This window comes from Podarcis cretensis (assembly GCF_951804945.1).
Source record: "Podarcis cretensis genome assembly, chromosome: 2".
In the NCBI taxonomy this organism is placed as follows: Eukaryota; Metazoa; Chordata; class Lepidosauria; order Squamata; family Lacertidae; genus Podarcis; species Podarcis cretensis.
Genome location: NC_137171.1, coordinates 77,762,595 through 77,785,583, shown reverse-complemented (window position 1 = coordinate 77,785,583; position 22,989 = coordinate 77,762,595). Strand labels below are relative to the sequence as shown.

The window sequence follows — 22,989 nt, the reverse complement described above, 5'->3', positions numbered from 1 at the left end:
GAATGAAAATTCCCACACATAGACACCTAAGCTGTGCAATCAATTTGGCACTTACAATACAATCCCCAGGCTTAAGGACTATGCACAAGACGACACCCACATGTGTATAATCAGGAGCCCTGGAGACACAACATGCTGGTAAGCTCATAGGAACCAGCCTAATGTCTCACACCACCAACCCAATTGTCCTTGCTATAATGTTTTTCAGTATTTCTAAGATGATTTTGCACACACCCACACATTCACACACATATTTCAATGTGGAAATTAAAAGGAGCTGGCTGTGATGCGAGGCCTGCCTTGTACTTCACTTGCAGTACTGGACAATCCCTTATTCTTCATTCGGTCTAGCACTCTGTTTATACCAGTGGTGAACCAAATGCTTTTGGGAAGCTTTTACAATCTGGACAACTTCACCAATCCATTGAGATGCCTCACAGCACTCCCTCCCCCCTTTTGCATATTATAAAAGTATTTTTGTTCAAGATGTATACAGTTGTTCTGCGGTTGTATCTACCTTCTTGTACAAAGTTCTGAGAAGAAGCACACACACACATTGCTACTGCATGAACAGCAGTAGCTTCACCAGCCAAAGCAAGGAGCAAAAGCCAAATTTTGACTGGCTGTACCTAAGCGGAGGACCCACAAACATTAATAGAAACGGGGGGGGGGGGGGGGAGAGAAACAATAGCAGGATCCTACCTTAGAGCATCAGCCCCATAAGAATTTACAATGTTTGCTGGATCCGGGTAATTCTTCTTCCTTTTGCTCATCTTTTGCCCATCACTAGAAAAGATTAAAGATGGAAACTATGACAAAGGATGCGTTCCTGGTAAAGTTCTCAAAATTAATACAAATGCTCTACCATTTTTATGATAGAAAGTGCCAGTCCCCTCAAGAGCAAATTATGTTTACTTTCACAACAGCCTTATTGCAAAGTGAAGAACAATGGAACAGGTGGAGAAACAACCATAGTTTTTTCTAGCCATATTTATGTATTGGGTGATAATGTGAATTTTTACTTTATTCTACCCACTCCCTACGATATATAAACTTGTATCATTTTGGAAGGGATTGGGCCTTCAGCGTAAAGTAATTGTCATTCAGCTAAGGTTGGTTATTCAATGAAGGATTACACAGAAATATCTGCAGCTTAGAACTACATTTCAAGCAGAACCTCAGGAAAGAGCAAGATATTAACAATATTACTTGCCTGGCAAGAACTAGGCCATTTACAATTACATTCTTGAAAGGGGGCTTCCCAAAAAGAGCTGTGGACAACACGAGCAATGTGTAAAACCTGAAAAACAAATTGATAGTTAGCAGCTGATTCTAGGTTAATGCTAAAATATCACACTTTCAAGCCCTTGTATGCCTTCAAATTCAAACTACATTATCACACAAAACAGTCCTCCTTCCAAAGCTACAGTGTCAAAAGGAATATTCCTGCGTTCAAGAAAACTGAGTGACATAATGATGCAGAACCTTCCTTTCATAATGTGACTCTACAGCATTGTGTACATCACATTTGTAAATGCTGCTTAACACAGTCCTACAGTCACTTCAGGGTAGAGGTGTGTAAGCCAGTGCACACAAATATATATATATACACAAATATATATATACACAAACCTTCATCTTTCACTTGGGACTTGATTATAATACTCAGTAAAGGAACAGAATTGCACTGGGATTACAAGGCTCATTAGAAATTTAAATTTTGTTTTCCCATGTATAATAGTTCCGAAATGAAGTTATCTACATCACTGGTAAGTTAACTCCACATCATGGAGTGATGTTTTGTGTGTGCGGAAGTTGCCAGTAAAAGCCGGAACATGCTAGAATATTCTAGCGCATCTGTAATTTTCCATTCTTCTCACAGCACAGCTGCATGCTTACAGGCTGAGTCTTACCTTAGTGCCAAGGGCACTGGGAAGGTTATATCTGCTAGTCAGTGTACAGTTTCTCGCTCTCATTTCTTCTACTGACTTCTATTCTTTGCTTTCATTTTATATTATATTTGTGTGGTGTACTTTTTATGCTGAAACTGGATTTTTGCTCTAACAGGAGCCAAGTTGTACCTTGCTAGTGATCTTGCAATGAACTGTAAGCTGTAAGCCTTAGTAAATCTCTGCTAAAGATTTTTCTGTGTTCTGTGTCTTTTTGGGATGCCCGCCACTGCCAGAGTTCCACTACTCTGGTAATCAAGCAATGGTTAGGGATGTCCTGGGCACTGGGGGCACAGATCCAGACATTTAAGAACAAACTAGCTAACGAAATACAATCTTTGGAAAAGGGAAAGCCAAAAGTAAAAGAAATGACACCTAGCTCTTTACCCTCCGTGAGAGAAATCAACAACTGAAATAATCCAGCTTTTCCTTACTGTTTTTATCAGTTAAAATGGGGGTGTAAGGTTATGAAAGCATACAATGCAGTTCTACTGCTGAAACTAAGCAGATGTGGCCCTGAAAGTTGCCTTGATTTGAGGCTACCTGAAAATCAAATGCAAATTTCTCTGAGCTTTTCTGTCTAGTGTTCATGAATTACAGTGAGTTAGACCACCATGTAATTCTCTGTTGGGCTGTATCTGAATGGGTCAACTTGTCTCATTTTGTAAAGAGCAAGGTACTATGTAGATACCATTTGCTGATTCTCCCCCGCATCCTACAGAATACCTTCAGGCTTGCCTTGGCCAGGAAATGATATTCGCTTATTACAAGTTTTGTAGCCAGGTTTCCTATGGCCAAGTGTTTCATCAAGTATTGTTAGTTAGGTTCTTTGCTCTCTGGATTTTTTGTTAGGTAGACGGTGAAGCAATTTTAATTTCCATATTGCTGCCTTTTGCCATGAGTCTTCTGTAGCCATCTACCTATTCAATCAGCTAGTGCAGGTATCTTCAACCCTTTCAGACCCAGGAACCACTTTTAACCCAAACATGCATTTGGGGACCCTTTTCTTAATCTTTTACCATATATCTGCATGGCAGTAGTGCTCCTGTTTGCAACCCATCTTGGCTCAGACTGTGACCTGTTAGTGGGTCACAGAAATCATTCAATAACAACTACTTTCTTTCTTTCTTTACAAATCTCTGTCCATGAAACTTTGTTAGTTCAGTGCTTGCTATACAAACATGAGCCAAATTATATTTCAAGTACTGTTTTAAAGTTATCCAGATTTCCCAATGCTCTGCAGTTGTAAAACCCTGTACAGACTAATAACAAAGAATTACCATCCTCTGGTTTGGTCAATGCCTTCAGCAATGAAGTCAGCAGGAAACGCATCTTCAAATTCTCTTTTGTTCTCAAATGGGTAATGGACTTGGGCATAAGGCATGCTCCCACTCTCAAACCAGCAGTCAAACACTTCTGAAACACGATGTAATACACCTTTGCCACAGCGCGAGGGGATGGTTATATAATCAACGCTAAAGGGAAAATAATCCAGCAACAGTTTAGACACTGAAGTTCCACTCTACAAGTTGGAAATTAATCTTAAGGAACCCAATTACAGAAACAGATGCCAATCCCAAACTTCTGAAAGCTGAAAGCCAACCTAAGGTCCCACATCTCTCTCCAGGTCAGTTTCCAAAGAATGATAGTTGACAGATAACTAGCTAGCTAACACTTGAAATAGCCTATGCTTCCCAATAAAACACTGCATTTCAAACCACGTCAGAAAGAAGAACCTTATACAATCCACATGTCCAGAGTCTGAATCTGTCAGGTAAAGCAACATATTATGGGGTTCCATTAATAAACTGTTACTATACAGTACAGGAATTTTTTGTGGGGGTTGTACAGATAAATGGCCAAAATGATGCCTCTCCAGCCTGTGCCAATCTCTGCTTAAGCTGCAGCTACAGAAGGGTTGGGAGAAACCCCATAACTTATGTGTACGGATACACACAGGGAACCAGACTGAACCAAAGAGAACCAGACTGAACTCAGTAAGCCAGTGGTGGGAAACCTGTGGTTCTCCAGATAAGGTTGTACTGTAACTCACCATTCCTGTCCATTAGGTATGCTGGCTATTAATCAACATCTTAAAGATTCACAAATTATCTATTCCTGCTCTAAACAGTGACATAAGCCAGTTGGTAGTGTCTCCCCACCAGGCTGAATATTAAACTCTTGAATTTGCTCTCATTCAGGAGTTAGGGGAAACTGAGAAGGTGGGAAAGTATCAAAAAATGATATTCTGTAACTTAAGGTGTTGCACAGCAGCAGGACTATCTCCAGAGAATTGCCTGAAAGTCCCTTTCTGGTTTGGACAAGCAACCAGTTTCTAGACTCTAAAATCAGGGCTGCATTTTCTGAAATGGATTCAACATCCACAAATGAGAGCAGAGCTATTTCTGAGCTACAATAGACCCTGGCTTGCTTTTGTTACAAGCACTTACCTTTCTCTGTGGAGATCAGTCACTTTCACTCCTGACAGCTCTTCCAGTTCTGCTACAGACCCAACACAGACCACCTGTTAAGACCAATACAGTGGTACCTCGGGTTAGAAACACCTCGGGCTACAGACACTTCAGGTTACAGACTCCGCTAACCCGGAAGTAGTACCTCGGGTTAAGAACTTTACCTCAGAATGAGAATAGAAATCACGCACTGGCGGCAGCAGGAGGCCCCATTAGCTAAAGTGGTACCTCAGGTTAAGAACGATTTCAGGTTAAGAACGGACCTCATTTTTTTTGCACTTGGGCAAAAAAAATGAGAGGCACAAATACAAGATGGGTGACACCTGGCTTGAGAGCAGTACATGTGAAAAGGATCTAGGAGTCTTGGTTGACCACAAACTTGACATGAGCCAACAGTGTGACACGGCAGCTAAAAAAGCCAATGCAATTCTGGGCTTCATCAATAGGCGTATAGCATCTAGATCAAGGGAAGTAATAGTGCCACTGTATTCTGCTCTGGTCAGACCTCACCTGGAGTACTGTGTCCAGTTCTGGGCACCACAGTTCAAGAAGGACACTGACAAACTGGAACGTGTCCAGAGGAGGGCAACCAAAATGGTCAAAGGCCTGGAAACGATGCCTTATGAGGAACGGCTAAGGGAGCTGGGCATGTTTAGCCTGGAGAAGAGGAGGTTAAGGGGTGATATGATAGCCATGTTCAAATATATAAAAGGATGTCACATAGAGGAGGGAGAAAGGTTGTTTTCTGCTGCTCCAGAGAAGCGGACACGGAGCAATGGTTCCAAACTACAAGAAAGAAGATTCCACCTAAACATTAGGAAAAACTTCCTGACAGTAAGAGCTGTTCGACAGTGGAATTTGCTGCCAAGGAGTGTGGTGGAGTCTCCTTCTTTGGAGGTCTTTAAGCAGAGGCTTGGAAACCATATGTCAGGAGTGCTTTGATGGTGTTTCCTGCTTGGCAGGGGGTTGGACTCGATGGCCCTTGTGGTCTCTTCCAACTCTATGATGATTCTATGATTCAAGAACAAATTAAGTTCTTAACCAGAGGTACCACTGTATATCAAATAGGATTTGTTAATGAACATAGTTCATAGCTGAAGCATGCAACTGGAAAAGTCAGTTGATACTATACTAATTGATTGCTATGAAGCCCAGCAGCTGTTTGAAATATTTGTAACTTGGTATTAGCAAAGCTGAATCACTTCATATTCCACGTGTTAGTAAATATCACAGGTGCTAACCTTGTGATAGCATAGGCAATGGCATGTACTGTAAGATGAAATGGAGGCAAACAAACTACCTAAACCAACACACTTTCTCAACTTCACCACTGTCACCAAGCGGTTATCTTTCCCTGCCCCACCCCCCAATGACTCCACTAAATAGCCCTTTAACCTTTTGGATTTTAATTTTCCCAATCAACTCCTTATACAGTGGTGCCCCGCAAGACGAACGCCTCACAAGACGGAAAACCCGCTAGACGAAAGGGTTTTCCGTTTTGGAGGCACTTCGCAAAACGAATTTCCCTATGGGCTTGCTTCGCAAGACGAAAATGTCTTGCGAGTTCCTGCGGTTTTTTCCCCCTTTTTCCCCCCTTTTCCTAAGCCGCTAAGCCGCTTATCAGCTGATCCGCTGATAAGCCGCTTAACAGCTGATCGCTAAAAGCCGCTAAACCGCTAATAGCGCTAATCCACTAAGCTGTCAATGGGCTTGCTTCGCAAGACGAAAAAACCGCTATACAAAGAGCCTCACGGAACAGATTAATTTCGTCTTGCGAGGCACCACTGTACTAGGTGGAGTTGAATGCAACTTAGGCATCTGAGCAAGGCCTCAAACCAAATTGTGATTTTACTTAAGGTTTTAGTAATGCAACCAAAGACCTAATTTTAGTTTTTGTTGGTATCCAAAACAGCAGATTAAAACAGTAATAACAGTTTGAAATCAAACAAAACTTTTCCTTCCCTAGTTAGAACTTTTAAAAAGGTGTCCATTGGATTTCATCAGCAGATTGATTGTTTTTGACAATAGCAAATGGAAAAAAGATGGAAAAAGTTTTAACTAGCAAGTTTTAGTAAGTATGCCAACTCTAAATATGGAAAAAATGCTTTTTAAAAAACAAGCTACAGATATTAATGGAAGAATCATTTAATGCTTTTGACACACCAGCAATCTAGAAAGAAAAACTGTCTCCCAGAATTACCATGACAGCAGGATCGCATGCATTCCAGAAACAGATGTACCCCAGAGAAGTGCCTTATACCTACTGTGTTCATTCACAATATACTTTTTGCAAGTTTTGTGGTGCCTAGCTAACTGAGCATCATTAAGACATGTCACCATTCTGAATAGTAGTAAAATCCAGCAATGCCTCCATTTTAGCAGTGGCAGGGGAAAGAAGCCAAAGCATGAAGCAGTCAATTAGTAATCTGCCCAAAATGGCAATGGAAACCTTAAGCCATTGAGGATCACACCTTTTCTCTCGTTGATCTGATCTACAATTGCACTCTAAGCACAATCATAGTAAATAAAATAAAATGTAAATAAAATAAATTATTTTTACTCACCTCTTCAAAATCATCACTGACCCACAATGGGATTGGCGTCCCCCAGTATCGATTTCGTGAAATTGCCCAGTCACGTGCCTCTCTCAACCAATTTCCAAAACGCTTCTCTCTCACAAAGTCAGGAACCCTAAGTTTTAAAAAGAAAATCTCACTTACAATAAACAAAATCAAGAGAACTTGTTACGCATATGTGGACACCCTATGTTGGAATATTATAGCTTTGATAGCGTGTACGTTATTTACTTCTCTGGTTCATTTAGTCATGAATAAAGGGTTGCAACAGTGATCAGAAATCAACACACTCCAATTTCCAATTTTGTGGTTTGCTATAAAAGAAAACATTTCTGGATCGCCCCTCATGTATGGAAAAGAGGAGACTGAAGGTCACTGTGGCTCACTCATGTAGCAGTAAACCATGCTTTTCTATAACATGTGAAACCAAGGTATTACCTACACTCAAAATAATTTTAGATGCAAACAAGTTTATGCTGATTTAGTGTTTCAGAAGGGATTGTTTCATGTGCCTCCTTTGGTTCACCAAATTGCAATGCACTTTCAGAAGAGATACGAGATTCAAGTTCTTTACACCATGTTGCTGCTATATCATCCTACAACCTAGGCTTCCACAACCTTGTGCATTTGCACCTCTTTCATCCTTGTGTCATATTTCCCACATGCTATCTCACAATAATAGGATGCCAGGAAATAACTTGGTCCCTAAGTTATTCCCCAAAATGAACACCCTAAATATACCTAAAAGACTTCTGCTGACTGTCACTATATATAAACCCAAGCAAGTATGTTTTGTGCTTGCTGCTTAATATTTGGGCAATAGGTCTCATTCTGTGACTTTTCTATGAAGTTTTAAGTTACTTTTTGTTTGCATGAAGTATAAGTCAAATTTCCAGCACAACTATTGAAAAATTTTTTAGAACTCAGCAATTTAGCTTTCCAATCGCATGAATTTCCTTGCTTTGAAAGAATCTAAGTGCCTTTGAAAGTGCTAGAGCCTCAATTTATTACAGTTATACACTTTGTGCTGACCTAAAGAGACCCAGTCTAAGCACAAGTGGAAAACTGAATTAAGATAAAAGAAGAGCATTTGAACAATTCGCTAATGTGGAAAATGAACTTTGCAACCTTTACAATAGCTTTCAACTACAAGATGCTGGCAGGTGGCACCTGTAGCTTAAAACAGATAAAAGCTACTTAAACTGTGAATAGATGCTAACAAGAGATCCAAAAGTGCAACAATGCACGCAATGTAGCTTATGGACACAGATATCTTTTTCCTTTAATTGAAAAACTGAGCATCTGGGAACATTTTTCATTATTACTAAGAGCTGAGGTGAGGCAGAACAGAGGTAAGCTGACCCCTGCACTCTCTAGATTTGCCTCTTTTACTTGCTGTAACAGTTACATTAACAGCAATCCCAACCTGCAGGGGGCCTGCCAGCTTTGCTACTACAGAGAGAGTCACAGGTAAGACTTTTCCTTTTCCCGCCCCTCCCTTTGCTGTTGCAGCAAAGACACCAAGGGTAGGATGCCCAGAAAGAAAATGTGGTGCTCTTATTTACTGTGTCTGATGCTTAGCAATCTTACCTTTGGGTAAGCAGAGAGATGATAAAGGTTCCTTTTGTCCCTCATCAAAACGACAAGACATTTTACTAATAGAGTAACAGAGTTAACTTAGGCCTCAAATCTGAGTGTGCACTTTTACAAACGCTCAACTTTAATAAGACATGATGGAGTGACCTTCAAGCAAGTTATTCTTTTGCACAATGGCGTACACCGAACAAGGTCATTTGTTATTTAACCATCACAAATATTAAAAAATGAATGCAAAACTTAGTTGGCTGTATGAAACAAACAAAGTCACCCTTACACATGACTGAACTAGTCTTCCAGAACAGTTGCTTTATTCTAAGTCAAGGGGAGAGGGGATACAGCTCAAGGCCCAAGCGCAGTCTTTTAGACCTGACACAAATTTGTATCACTGGCCTCCTCCCCCAAACATATCTATCCCATACATACAGTTTCTTAAGTCATGAAATAAAAGTTCCTGTTTTAATTCTGAAATTACATTTTCTACATTTCTGAACTTACAAAACGCCCCACAGTGGGACTTTTCAGCCATGCCCCAAAGCACTCCCACCTCCCTGCTGTTTTGGTTTACCACAACATCCAGCTTGAAGACGAGTTTTGATGAGTTTCCAAACTGGTTTGCCAAATTAACCAGAAAGTGTTCTATTAATCTGGGAATATAGAAGGAGGGAATACACACACATGTGGCTCATTCCCAATGATTAAGTTTGGGAGGATCAGATCACTTCTGAACGCAGTCATTTTTATTATTTATTTTCTAGTTAATTACCAATCGAGCTCGTGGCACTTGCTCCGCGATAGGGAACCTGTAATCCTCCAGATGTTGTTAGACTGCAACTCCCATAAGCCCCAATCAGCATGGTGAATAATAATAATAATAATAATAATAATAATAATTTATTATTTCTTCCCCACCCATCTGGCTGGGTTTCCCCAGTCACTCTGGGCGGCTTTCAACAAAACATTAAAAACAGAATAAAGCTTCAAACATTAAAAACTTCCCTAAACAGGGCTGCCTTCAGATGTCTTCTAAAAGTTGGATAGTTGTTTATTTCCTTGACATCTGATGGGAGGGCATTCCACAGGGCGGGTGCCACTATCAAGAAGGCCCTCTGCCTGGTTCCCTGTAACCTCACTTCTTGCAGTGAGGGAACTGCCAGAAGGCCCTCGGCGCTGGATCTCAGTATCCTCGCAGAGTGATGGGGGTGGAGACGCTCCAAGTATACTGGGCCAAGGCCGTTTAGGGCTTTAAAGGTCAGCACCAACACTTTGAATTGTGCTCAGAAACGTACTGGAGCCAATGTAGGTCTTTCAAGACCAGTGTTATATGGTCTTGGCGGTCACTCCCAGTCAGCGATTATGGGAGCTATAGTCCAACAACATCTGGAGTTCCCTATCCCTGCAGCAGATGTATTAGACATTTCACAAACAAGTGAAGTGAGCATAGTGATTTCAAAAGATATCTTTGGTCCTGTATTCTGATTTGCCACACTTCTCCCACTTCCAAAACCTTCCGGATTTTAGATAGTAAATTGACACATTTAATATAGGGTTTCTCTAGAAAGGTTTTACAGTGCACCACGGTGCTGTTTTATTATCAGTTACAATCACTTCCTTTTGTTTATTCGTTCCTTGGAAGATACAGCAGGATCATTTGTCAAAATTAAGATAAACTGTTGCTAGGTTCTTAAAATATGCCAGTTCCAAAATACATTAGTATTAAGTTCTCTCATTAAAAACAAATTAGAAATTCAATTAGGTTATAAAATTAGTCAAACCACATTTAATCTAGTTCATCAGAAGCAGTGCCTATGAGGAGTAGAAAGTATTCCTATGAGAAATCTAGTCCTAGCAGCCAGCAAGGATTCTAAAGGCAGTACAAGCATCATACCAATTCCAAAGGATGCTATAAAGGCATCCCCTCTTTTATCATCCCTAGTTTAAAAATTCTGTAAATCCCTCAACAACCCCATTGGGGAAAAATAGAGAATATCACTGGGCCTTTCCTTGGCACTAAATCAGACAGATCTGCAGACATTTTTGCACACTTTCAGTAAGTACCAATGCTGAACCAAAACATTTACATATAACATGGTGCCGTACTCTGATACCTACACATGCAAATTTATCATATAGCTTCAACTTCAAAAGAGAGCAGCTCAGCAGGCTACTAAAACGGGCTTTGAAAACCTGATAGCAAGTAACAGGCCTAATATCAAACCAGAATCTAGTCCTCTCTCAATTCCAGATAACATTGTTCATGCTGTGTGCAAGGTGGAATAAACTATTAACAAAACTGTCCAAACAATTCCAGGGAATGATGTTAAGCACAAAGCTCTTTCTTGTTAGATATTTGGGCTAATATTAAAAAATATTATATTCAAAATCAAGGTGGGAGTTTAGCATCACTAAACTGCTTGAATAATGAAGATATCCCAACGATTAGACAAGATTTGTTAACCATACTAATAACGACAGCTAAATTCCAAACTGTCCTACGTTGGACATTCCTCTCTCGAGGGCTAGCAGACAAAAATCTAAGACACCTTCAAAGAGGACAAAAGAACTACCCAGCTAAAAATTCTGTCCAACCCAACAAACATCAACAGCTTTCTGGTGAAAAGGTTCCTCTTTCATTCTGACATGTATGGATTTAATTAAGCTCTTTTAGAAAAAACCCAGCTGCAGGCAACTTAAATCTCTGTACACTTCTCAGAAATCTATTGCTAGTATGACTATCAGCACTGTACCACCTGTTATGTGACTTTAAATGTGTACTAAAAGGAATAAGCAAAAATCAAATGACAGTAAAAATAAATGAAAAAGGTGCACTATAAACCAGCCTTCCCCAATGTTGTTGGACTCTTGAGCATTTCCTAAAGAGAGTTTGAGTCCAATAACATCTGGAGTGGACCATTTTGGGAAAGGCAGTTGAAATGTTTATTGCCTAATACAATCCCGTAAGAACGAAACCCTAGAAGTCAGTTAATTAAAAGCTCAATTGCCACCTTTTCCACAGAGACATAATTTTCTTTCACAGAATAATGCACTGTCATTTGCATATTTTCAGTGTATATTTTCAAGACAGTAAAAGCTTGCAGCAGACAACAATTAACATAGAAGACAAATACTTCAAGCTTACAACTATTTTCCCGTAAGGTCATTAGCAGCTCTCAGCACTGAGTACCAAAGATTGCACTTGCTTGCTAAGGTAAAGGTAAAGGTACCCCTGCCCGTACGGGCCAGTCTTGACAGACTCTGGGGTTGTGCACCCATCTCACTTAAGAGGCCAGGGGCCAGCGCTGTCCGGAGACACTTCCGGGTCACGTGGCCAGCGTGACATTGCTGCTCTGGCCAGAGCCAGAGCCAGAGCCGCACACGGAAACGCCGTTTACCTTCCCGCTGGTAAGCGGTCCCTATTTATCTACTTGCACCCGGAGGTGCTTTTGAACTGCTAGGTTGGCAGGCGCTGGGACCGAGCAGCGGGAGCGCACCCCGCCGCAGGGATTCGAACCGCCGACCTTTCGGTCGGCAAGCCCTAGGCGCTGAGGCTTTAACCCACAGCGCCACCTGCGTCCCTACTTGCTTGCTATGGAGCCTTTAAAAAAATGTGAACCATGCATTTGCTTACATCAAGCCAGAAAGTCACACTGGAATCATATATGAAAACTTACATAAAGGCCCTACTTAAATTTAGCTTCCATGAAAAGAATATGACTACGAAAAATTATTCATGTTAACAGTATTGCAGAGAAACCAACACATACATTTTTAGGCTCTTTCTTATAGCTTTTCCCCAAGAAACAATAACAGCAAAAAAGCAATTTGCCCCTGAAATACTACTATATTTATCAGGTCCCAAATCTTAAGGGAAGAGAGCTCTGACACTCTCAGATGTTTACCCCATTATGTGAGTTGTAGACTGCAAGAATATCTATCTGTTAAAACGCCCAGTTGTATAAATTACTTTCTGTCACCCTTGATAAATGGTACACGTCTTTATTGCCATTGCACCATGAGTTGTAGAAGAGGTGGAAAAGATTATTCCAGCACAAAAGGGCTGCCAAAGATTGACTCGTAATTGAAGCCCAGTAAGACTAAGACCAAAGACCAAATTCACCTGGCAGCACACACGTGCCCTTGGCTGATAGGTAGAGACAGCAAAAGAAAGAAGCATTTGGAGCAAGAGATCTCCATCGACTGACACAATAGTTGGAATTCAGACTCCTTGTTCAATCAAAGCAAATGTCAGAAAAGATCAAGACTTTACTGGCAAATGTCCACACCTCATTAGAAAAACAGACAACCAAATGTTAGAGAAGATACAGGAATTCTGCATGGATAGTAGCTTTGTGAACATCAACAGCTTCATGCAACAATACTAATGGACTCAATGCAACAGCAGTTTCTAGTATGGTCCTCAGAGAAATGAAAAGTAATCTTCCCGTCCAAGTGTACTTGGCTACTGGATCAGTTCACACATCACCTTAAGCCATAGGTAAAAACAAACTGTGGTAAAATTCAGTGGGATTGACTTCAGCAATCTTTCTTTACAGCCTGGCTTAAGCTCAAGAAACCTTTTTCCAGCTTAAATTCGAGTAGGGGATGTCAGCCACACAGCGACAGAGTTCCTTATTAAAATAGAAGTGGGGGAGAAATAGCTGCAAGACAATAATGAAACTATGAAGTAAAAGGGTAACTGAGGAGATTACCAGTAGCACTGGGCATTATTTTCCAGCAACTTCTCCACCATGTGCTCCACACGGACAAACCAGCTTGGCACAGCTTTGTATATTAGAGGAGTATCTGACCTAAAATAAATGATATGAAAAGAAAATTAGGCATGCTCTTTAGCTATTCTGCAATACTTGTTGCGCCAGTTTCACAAGTCACCCCTCTAAAATTCAGTAGCAAAATTCCCATTGATTTCCACGCACAGCATGACTGTGCCGCTTGCCTCCAGAGCCTCAATGAAATGGCAACTAATACAGAACTCCAATATATCACCCAGGGGAAAAGGAAAGCTATCTGAGTACATGAATACATGAGGATACCAATTTAGTCCATAAGAAGTGGGAAGTCTTTTATTTAAAACCCACCTGGCAAGGAACTTAAGAATACAGTTACTGAATCATGCATCAAGGAGAATCGTAGAGGACACCTTGCAAAAGTATAGATTCATCTTCCTTTAAAGGTTCTTCCTTAAAGCTTCTGAAAGGTTTCCTTTGCCCCATACAAGCATAAAATTAAAAAGGTTTAATAATACATTTAAGAAGAAGGGCCACAGCTCAGCGGCAGAGAACGTGCTTTGTGTGCAAAAGATCCCTAGTTATCTCTTGGGATTGTTGGCATCTCCATGGAGGGCTGGAAAGGAACCCTGCCTGAAACCCCCACAGAGCTGCTGCTGGTCCCTGTAAACCAGGCATAGGCAAACTTGGCCCTCCAGATGTTTTGGGACTACAACTCCCATCATCCCTAGTTAACAGGACCAGTGGTCAGGGATGATGGGAACTGTAGTCTCAAAACATCTGGAGGGCCAAGTTTGCCCATGGCTGCTGTAAACAATACTGGGCTAGATGGAGAAATCCTCTGACCTGGTATAAAGCAGCTTCCTGTTCCTAAACTCAGTTTTCACTGTTAACTTCTTATATTAAAGACAACACAGGGACTGTGCCTGCATTCAGACTCTGCAATATTTTAAGATGCCATGGGCTATTTGCTAATCTGTCCAGACATAAGCTGCTGAAAAGCTAAAATGCATTTCTCAACACCAAGAAAGAATTTAAATTCAATGTATAGCGCATACTAAACTGAATGAAGAGGAGAAAGAGACAACTTGCTTTTGAAACCCCATACAACAAAAGCGAAAATATTATCTGCCTCCTTTCAATCCAAACATGTAATTCTACGTAATCTAAAGCTAATGATTTTCAAGAAGGCTGGCAATCTCTCTTGTCAGCATATTGAAATCCTAAACAGAACAAAAGTACCAAAGCTATATATGTAAAGAAGCTTAGTTTCATCATTTATCCCCTGCCTTGTACAGGCATAATACTGGCTCCCTGCAAATGCTAAGCAGAGTTCAATATCAACCAGGATTTGAAACCAGGGCATGAAGAATTGCATAGCCTGATTAAGAGAGAGCCTTGTTTTTAGCAGTGTAGAACAAATACTAAACTGCAGCTGACAAAGGAAAAATGTGTGCTAGATATGGAAGGGAAAAGGAAGAGCATATACATACATTCCAAAGACATGTTTCTAATATCCAAAACCATAGTTTGCAGGAAGCAAGCATTATATATGGGCCAGATCCCAATGTACCAACTGTCATCATCTCTCAAAACATTTTGCTACTAACAATATCACTCTGTTCAGTTCAGCACGTGGAAAACAGAATTAAAACTGAGCAAAAGTGATAGATACAATACTACTATGCCAAACCAGTTTGGGGCAATTATTTCACTTTCTACAGCTCTCCCTAAAAGTTTAGAAGTTTAAAGGACTGCACACACACACAAAGCTAGTCTTTTGCTATGAAAAATGTCTCCCAAGCCTAGCCAATTATAGAATTTTGGGAATAAGGGAGATTCAACAAGATTGATTAATTCTTCTTTTTAAAGGTCTTAGAGAATATAGACAGATTACACTTGAATACAAATTCAAACTAGCTTTAAAAGATATATAACTTCACAGGAAGAATTTTCATATTCTTTTTGCAATTTCAAAGGGCAAAATAAATTGATACATGAGATTTAATTGGTTTGAACTATGTAACACAGCTTATATTTATACACCCACTGCTAAATTCCTCTGAGCCAGAACTTTGATTTTTCTGAAACCTATGCCAACACTGGAAATATTAACGAAAGTCCAGTTATAACAGCAGCCAGTGTAGCTCTCACAGAATTGCTGCAATGGGAGAACAATCTGGCACACACACTATTTAACTTCTGCAGCTGACTTTTGCATTGCATGCAGTTTCTGAACCATGGCATTTGCAGAATCTTTTTCTTGCGGGCAGCGGGAGACAAGGTAAAATACTGAAAGAGGGGAACAAGCTAGTTTCTCATATTTCAGGTTCTACAAGTGCTATAGAATTTGTTTTTTAAAAAATGAAAGCTAGGAAGCAGGATTTTTGCTCATTCAGGGGAGGCAACTATTTCTCCCCTGCCCCTGTAGACACTCATGTTCTGAACCATCTTCAAGAGTGCACCTACACAGAGCACATTACGATGGTCCAGCCGTGAGATAATAAGGGCATGAACATCTATGGCCGGGCAAATGAAATGAGAACCTTCTGCAGTTATTAGTGGATAAATGGTGTGACTATGGGTTGTATCCAATACAGTGCAGTTTAAAAAGCACAAGAGGAAAAGGAAACACCTGCCTCCCTCCTCCCCACTGAGTGGAACCCTCGCCAAACGTCTGGTCTGTAAAAGAGGGAGACTGCAATAGGCATGGGTGACTCAGGGGAAAGTCGGCAAAGACAGCTTCTGTTCTAAAGAGCGGCCTCTGCCCAGTTTGACATATACCGTATTTTTCGCTCCATAAGACGCACTTTTCCCCTCTTAAAATCTAAGGGGAAATGTCTGTGCGTCTTATGGAGCGAATGTGTGGTCCCTGGGGCTGGGGGGGGGACCCGGGCTTCCCCCGCCAGCCCCGACAAGCTCGGGTAGCAGCGGGAAGGCTGCTCCTTTCGCCGAAGCCTTTCCTTTCGCCTCTCCTTTCACTGAAGCCAGGAGAGTCCTGGGAACTCCCGCTGCGCTCCGGAGGCCTCGGGTTGCCTTCACTGAAGGCGAAGGCAATGTGGGAGAGGGAGAGCTGCGCGGTGCCCCTTCAGCGAAGCGGGAGGAGAAATGGAAGGGGCTCAGTTTCTCCTGCTGCTTTGCTGAAGGGGCGCTGCGCAGAGAGGGAGAGAATTTTTTTTTCTCGTTCTCCCCCTCTAAAACAAGGTGTGTCCTATGGTCGGGTGTGTCCTATAGAGCGAAAAATATGGTAGTTAGTCTTTCACTGATAGTTGTGAGAAATTATACACACACTGGGCCAGAGGTGAGATCTACTTACATGGGATTGATGCAATATATTCAGAACAAAAAGCCAAATTGATAGTTAACAATGTGGTTACAGAAGAGTTTAAAATTGAAAAAGGAACACGACAAGGCTGCCCCATTTCACCTCTGCTATTTATTTCAGTTCTGGAGGTGCTCTTGAATATGATCAGAGGGGACCGGTTGGTGGAAGGAATCCAGGTCGGAGCGAAACAATACAAACTTAAAGCTTTTGCAGATGACCTAGTCTTGACCCTGCAGGAGCCAGAATCTAGTACGAAAAGAGTGTTACAATTGATTCAAGACTTTGGTCGGGTGGCGGGATTTAAATTAAACAAACAGAAAACTAAGGTGCTGGGAAAAAATTTGACAGATACAGAGTCAGAATGGTTTCAGAGAGAGACAGAACTAACTGTGGTTAAAAAAGTAAAGTACCTAGGGGTAAACATAACAGCAAAAAATCTGAGTCTTTTTAAGGATAACTATGAAAAATGTTGGTCTGAAATTAAAAGAGACTTAGACAGTTGGACAAAATTGAAACTTTCTTTGTTAGGCCGAATTGCTGCTATTAAGATGAATGTATTGCCAAAAATGTTTTTGTTTCAAACACTACAGATTGTGGACAAGACGGAGTGCTTCCGGAAGTGGCAGAGAGACATCTCTAAGTTTGTCTGGCAGGGCAAAAAGCCCAGAATTAAGTTTAAGATATTAACTGATGCGAAAGAAAGAGGGGGCTTTGCCCTGCCAGACCTAAAGTTGTACTATGAGGCCGCAGCTTTCTGCTGGCTAAAAGACTGGCTACTTCTCGAGGACACTGACGTTCTGGATCTGGAAGGTTTTAACAATGCTTTTGGTTGGCATGCATACTTATGGTATGACAAGGTTAAGATCAATAAGGCCTTTAAGAATCATATTGTCAGAAAAGCAGTGTTTAATGTCTGGACAAAATATAAAGACTTATTGGAAAATAAAACTCCAAGGTGGCTTTCACCGCTGGAAGCTAAGGCCCGAAAAAGACCCAATATGGAGGCCAAATGGCCAAAATACTGGGAAATACTAGAAAAAGATGGAGACAATTGGAAATTGCAGAGTTTGGAGAAAATGAAGGATAAAGTGCGAGACTGGTTACACTACGCTCAGATTAAAGAAGTTTTTAAAAATGACAAAAAGTTAGGGTTCCAGGTGGAGAAATTGAAGTTGGAAACAGAACTGTTAGAGCCTAAGACTAAGGTACTCTCAAGAATGTATAACTTGCTGTTAAAATGGAATACACAAGATGAAATGGTTAAATCGGCTATGATAAAGTGGGCACAGGACATTGGGCACAACATTATGTTTGAGGACTGGGAAAGGTTGTGGACCATTGGGTTGAACTTCACTGCATGTAATGCTTTGAAGGAAAATGTAATGAAAATGATATATAGATGGTACATGACCCCAGTTAAACTTGCCAAAATATACCATTTGTCTGATATGTTGGAAATGTAAAGAAAATGAAGGAACATTCTTTCACCTCTGGTGGACTTGCCCTGGAGTGAAGGCTTTCTGGGAAATGATATATAATGAGCTGAAAAAGGTATTTAAGTATACCTTCACTAAGAAACCAGAGGCCTTCCTTTTGGGTATTGTCGGCCAGAAGGTGTTAAGGAAGGACCGAACATTTTTTATGTATGCAACAACAGCAGCAAGGATACTTATCGCTAAGCACTGGAAAACCCAAGATCTACCCACACTGGAAGAGTGGCAGATGCAGCTGATAGACTATATGGAACTAGCCGAGATGACCGGCAGAATCCGAGACCTGGGAGAAGAGAAAGTTGAAGAAGACTGGAAGAAATTTAAGATTTATTTTAAAAAGCATTGTAATTTGGTTGAATGTTAAGAAGGATGCTAGATCATAAATAATTGAGCACCACTAAACTAGATGGAATTAGGATGACAAGTGAGATTGAGGAAAAAACATAAACCTTTGGGAGAAATATTGGATTATATTTTAAATGAATGGGATACAAGAATGTAAACAAGATGATAAATTGCGGGTAAGAATTGACAATGATGCAAGTGGGAGCGGGAGACGTGAGGGAGTCCAATGAAGCTAAGAAAATATGTTATGATATATGTTTCATTGTTTTTTATTTCTGCATTTATGTTTAAAAATTTTAATAAATATATATATATAAAAAAAAGAGGTGAGATCTACTTACAGATACGAAGAGAGCTTTGATTACAACTAATTTAACTGCATAGATTAGTCTTAGTGTCTAGCAAATAAAAGACAATCTAAACAGGACATATTTTTCACAAATAAGCTACCAGTCAAAATGCTTCCTTTAAATAGTATGTTAATTCTTCTCCGTACCTCCAACAAAAAGGATAGCTGTGCTTATAAGAGCTGGTATGGACCAGTCTTCCTTGTTCTTTTAGGAATCTGATGATGTTCTTATCTGCATCCTGAGTAAAGCAAAATATTATTTTAGAATAATGATAACCCATACAAATAATATCTCCAGGTGGGTGGTAGCTTCAGGAAAGAAAAAAAGAGAGAAGTTACAAGCTAACAGCCAGTTCCAATGTAAAGGTAAAGGTAAAGGTAAAGGTAAAGGTAAAGGTAAAGGTAAAGGTAAAGGTAAAGGTAAAGGTAAAGGTAAAGGTAAAGGTAAAGGTACCCCTGCCCGTATGGGCCAGTCTTGACAGACTCTGGGGTTGTGCGCCCATCTCACTCAAGAGGCCGGGGGCCAGCGCTGTCCGGACAAACTTCCGGGTCACGTGGCCAGCGTGACAAAGCTGCATCTGGCGAGCCAGAGCCGCACACGGAAACGCCGTTTACCTTCCCACTAATAAGCGATCCCTATTTATCTACTTGCACCCGGGGGTGCTTTCGAACTGCTAGATTGGCAGGCGCTGGGACCGAGCAGCGGGAGCGCACCCCGCCGCGGGGATTCGAACTGCCAACCTTTCGATCGGCAAGCCCTAGGCGCTGAGGCTTTTACCCACAGCGCCACTCGCGTCCCAGTTCCAATGTAGCGTGAGATTAATAACGTATCTAGCACAGATGCTGAGCTGGTTTTTATGTAATATTAAACCATAGTTGGGATGTGGGTGGCACTGTGGTCTAAACTACTGAGCCTAGGGCTTGCCGATCAGAAGGTCGGCAGTTCAAATCCCCGTGACAGAGTGAGCTCCCATTGCTCGGTCCCAGCTCCTGCCAACCCAGCAGTTCGAAAGCACGTCAAAGTAGATAAATAGGTACCACTTTGGCTGGAAGGTAAACAGAGTTTCCGTGCGCTGCTCTGGTTCGCCAGAAGTGGCTTAGTCATGCTGGCCACATGACCCAGAAAAACTGTCTGTGGACAAACATCAGCTTCCTTGGCAAGTAAAGCAGATGAGTGCCACAACCCCAGAGTTGTTCGCAACTGGACTTAAGTGTCAGGGGTCCTTTACCTTTTTAAAAACCATAGTTAAAAATAAAACTATGGTTTAATGTGAAAGAGCAGCTAGTACAGTGCTGACTTTGCTCCTCCCATACTCCTGCTGTGCTGCCAGAAAACAAGCTAGAGACTGACTTGCTATGATGTTTGAAACTGGGCTCATTGAGTGGTAAGCCAAGAACAGACCCAGGCTTCTGATTATAGCTTGTTTAGACAGAAGTGAGCAAAGGTCTGAATGAAGAAGTGCTGGAGTGGAAATGGTTCATCTCGATTTTTCACCATTTTCACAAACAATAGCACTGACAAAATTTATGGGGAAAAGCAGCAGTAGGAAACAAAGCACACACATCTCTTCAAGTCTCTGAATACTGTTTGACACTGAGTTTTTCTAGCTTCCTTCCTTTACAACCAACCTTCACATATTGTCCAGCAAAGTCTGTCACTTCTGCTGTGAAACAGCCCGAGGCATCAACAGGACAAACCGGTACTGAATCTTTCCGAATGATATTAAAATCCATACAGACTCTGTAGTCATCCTATGTGAGAAAAACAAAGTTAAATATTCAAATGTGTGTCTTTTGATTTCTAAGGCAGCATTCTGAATTTCAAAATTCTGCTGGATTTTCTAGATTCCCCAACTTCAACAGGAACCTGATAAGTTGTTTCTTCACACTGTGAAATACTTTGCTTCTTGCGTTATAAAATATCTTGTCACACTGAGGAGTTCATTCACGCGTGTTTTTCACTTCATGGTTGCAGCATCAACCGGTTACCCACATGTGCAAATGATTAAACAACACAGAAAGAAGCACCACATTTCTGCACACTACCTCAGGAGACAAATACTTTCCAATCAAATGCAGATAGTTGCAAATCAAATAATGAGTAATCAAGAGATTTTACATGATATGATCCAATCCCAAGACTTGTAGGATTTAGTCACCTTAATTTGCAGTTTCTCATGTTTTAGAGTGGGGGAGTGATGATGACTAGGGCAGGGTTGTAGATGAATGGTAGAGAATGTGATTGTTCACAGAAAGTACAGTCAAACCTCGGTTGTCGAACTTAATCCATTCCGGAAGCCCGTTCAGCTTCCGAAACGTTCGACAACCAAGGCACAGCTTCCGATTAGTTGCAAGAGCTTCCAGCACTCAAACAAAAGCTACATTGGATGTTTGGCTTCTGAGAAACATTTGACTTCCGAAAAACATTCAAAAACTGGAGCATTTACTTCTGAGTTTTTGGCGTTTAGGGACAGAAACATTCCAAAATGGAGCAGTTTGGGAACAGAGGTTTGACTGTACCAGGTTCAATCTTAGGCATTTCCAGGTAGGCCTGGAAGAAAGGCTCCCATCTGAAACCCTGGAAAGCCACTACAAGGCAGTGTAGACAATACAGAGCTAGATGATTTGACTTGGTAGGAAGCAGGTTCCCACACACTGGGCCCATGGTCACATCAAACTGCCTGAGCATTTTGCCATTCTTGGAGAAATTGCAAGTAGTAGTAGTAATAATAATAATAATAATAATAATAATAATAAAATAATAATATCATCTCAAGTTCTCAAATAGTCTAGAGAGCTTCAACACATGTCTTTTTGTTTGCATCTGTTGAGAGCAAACCATGGTTCAGCATTTGCATGTTTTCTTCCTCTTTTAATGCTTCTAGAATGCTCTCTCATGGTTTGCACATTGCACTACGTCAAACTATGGATCAGTACCATCCAGATTTGCAGAGAAGAACATGCAGCCACTTTGCTCTGCCCCAGTTCTTGTTCTGCTGCTGTGGTGAGTTAAGCCATGGTTTGGATTAAGACACTGTCCAAGCCCAGGCTTGTGGTTTAATTCTCCCAAACAAAATGCAATCCATAAACCATAAAACAAACCTTGGACAAAGTTCATAGTTAGTTTGGAGTAACTATGAGTAAGGTGTGTGTCTGTGTGTGTGCTATAAAAGTTTGGAGAGAGCTAAATCATGAGCCCAAATTCAGACAACATGCTAAGACAAACCATGGCTGGACTAAGGCTGCAGTCCCCTTGAGAGTTCATTTTTGAAATGTAGTGGACACATAGCCTGCTTACAATTAGGCTATCTTCTTTTCAAAAAAGATGTACTGCACAAGAGAGTTCCAATACAAATTATGATGCTGTTTCTGTATTGTATCAGGAGCAAATGGAAATTGGTAGGTAACAAGAATGTACTCGTTGTCATTAGAGTATGTGTACAGTGTGCTCCTGACAAGTTACTGGATCAAAAAAGAATCTGAATTTCTCAATTAAAAGAGTTAAGACAAGATCAAAACATGTTTGACATAAAAGCACGTAAGTGACTTTAAACTTACAGCGCCAAAGTAAGGAGCTTGATGTACAACCCCGGTACCTTCTTCTTCCTTCACATAGTTGTCAGTCACTACAGTAAAAGCACCATTTTCTTTGCACTAGCACAAAAGAGATGGTTTTTTTAAAAAAAAAAAATGTACAAAACATTGGCATGGAAAATATGACAAGCCAGAAACATTGTTCAAGCATTCTAGTAATGGTTACATATGAATTTGTTCATTAAAACCACTGATACAAACATAAGTTACATAAACTGACATAGAGAAAGATCAGCAGTATGAATACCAAACAAAAGCTTCCTGGATAGCTCAGTTGGTTAGAGAGTGGTGCTGACAATGCCAAGGTTGCAGGACAGCTGCATATTCCTGCATTCCACAGGGTTGGACTAGATGATCCTCAGGGTACCTTCCATTAGATATTATTCTATTAGATATCTATGAGACACCCTCCAGAACTGAGGGACAATTTAGATCAAAAATAGCCATTTTCTAATCAGGGTGGAATGTGAGTCTTTGCATGCACACATGACAGAGCACACAGAACCGACATGCAAAGGTGGCATCCATACACGTGCATATGATACA

General features: G+C 40.9%; 1 protein-coding gene and 1 long non-coding RNA gene across 3 annotated transcripts in view; one reads left to right on the top strand and one right to left on the bottom strand.

The window, feature by feature from the left end:
• LOC307211090 overlaps window positions 1-22,989 on the top strand; it is a 387,208-nt gene that overhangs the window by 107,392 nt on the left and 256,827 nt on the right. The window lies entirely within an intron of this gene.
• The window catches only part of IARS1 (isoleucyl-tRNA synthetase 1), an 84,125-nt gene that overhangs the window by 37,095 nt on the left and 24,041 nt on the right, over window positions 1-22,989 (bottom strand). For both annotated transcript variants that reach the window (XM_079967259.1, XM_079967258.1), the window contains exons 11-19: window positions 22,408-22,503; window positions 20,479-20,601; window positions 18,997-19,088; window positions 13,302-13,400; window positions 6,985-7,111; window positions 4,400-4,473; window positions 3,230-3,424; window positions 1,214-1,300; window positions 703-786 (exon numbers count right to left, since the gene is read on the bottom strand). In XM_079967259.1, coding sequence (XP_079823385.1) covers window positions 703-786; window positions 1,214-1,300; window positions 3,230-3,424; window positions 4,400-4,473; window positions 6,985-7,111; window positions 13,302-13,400; window positions 18,997-19,088; window positions 20,479-20,601; window positions 22,408-22,503 — 977 coding nt within the window. The remainder of the gene's footprint in view (window positions 1-702; window positions 787-1,213; window positions 1,301-3,229; window positions 3,425-4,399; window positions 4,474-6,984; window positions 7,112-13,301; window positions 13,401-18,996; window positions 19,089-20,478; window positions 20,602-22,407; window positions 22,504-22,989) is intronic.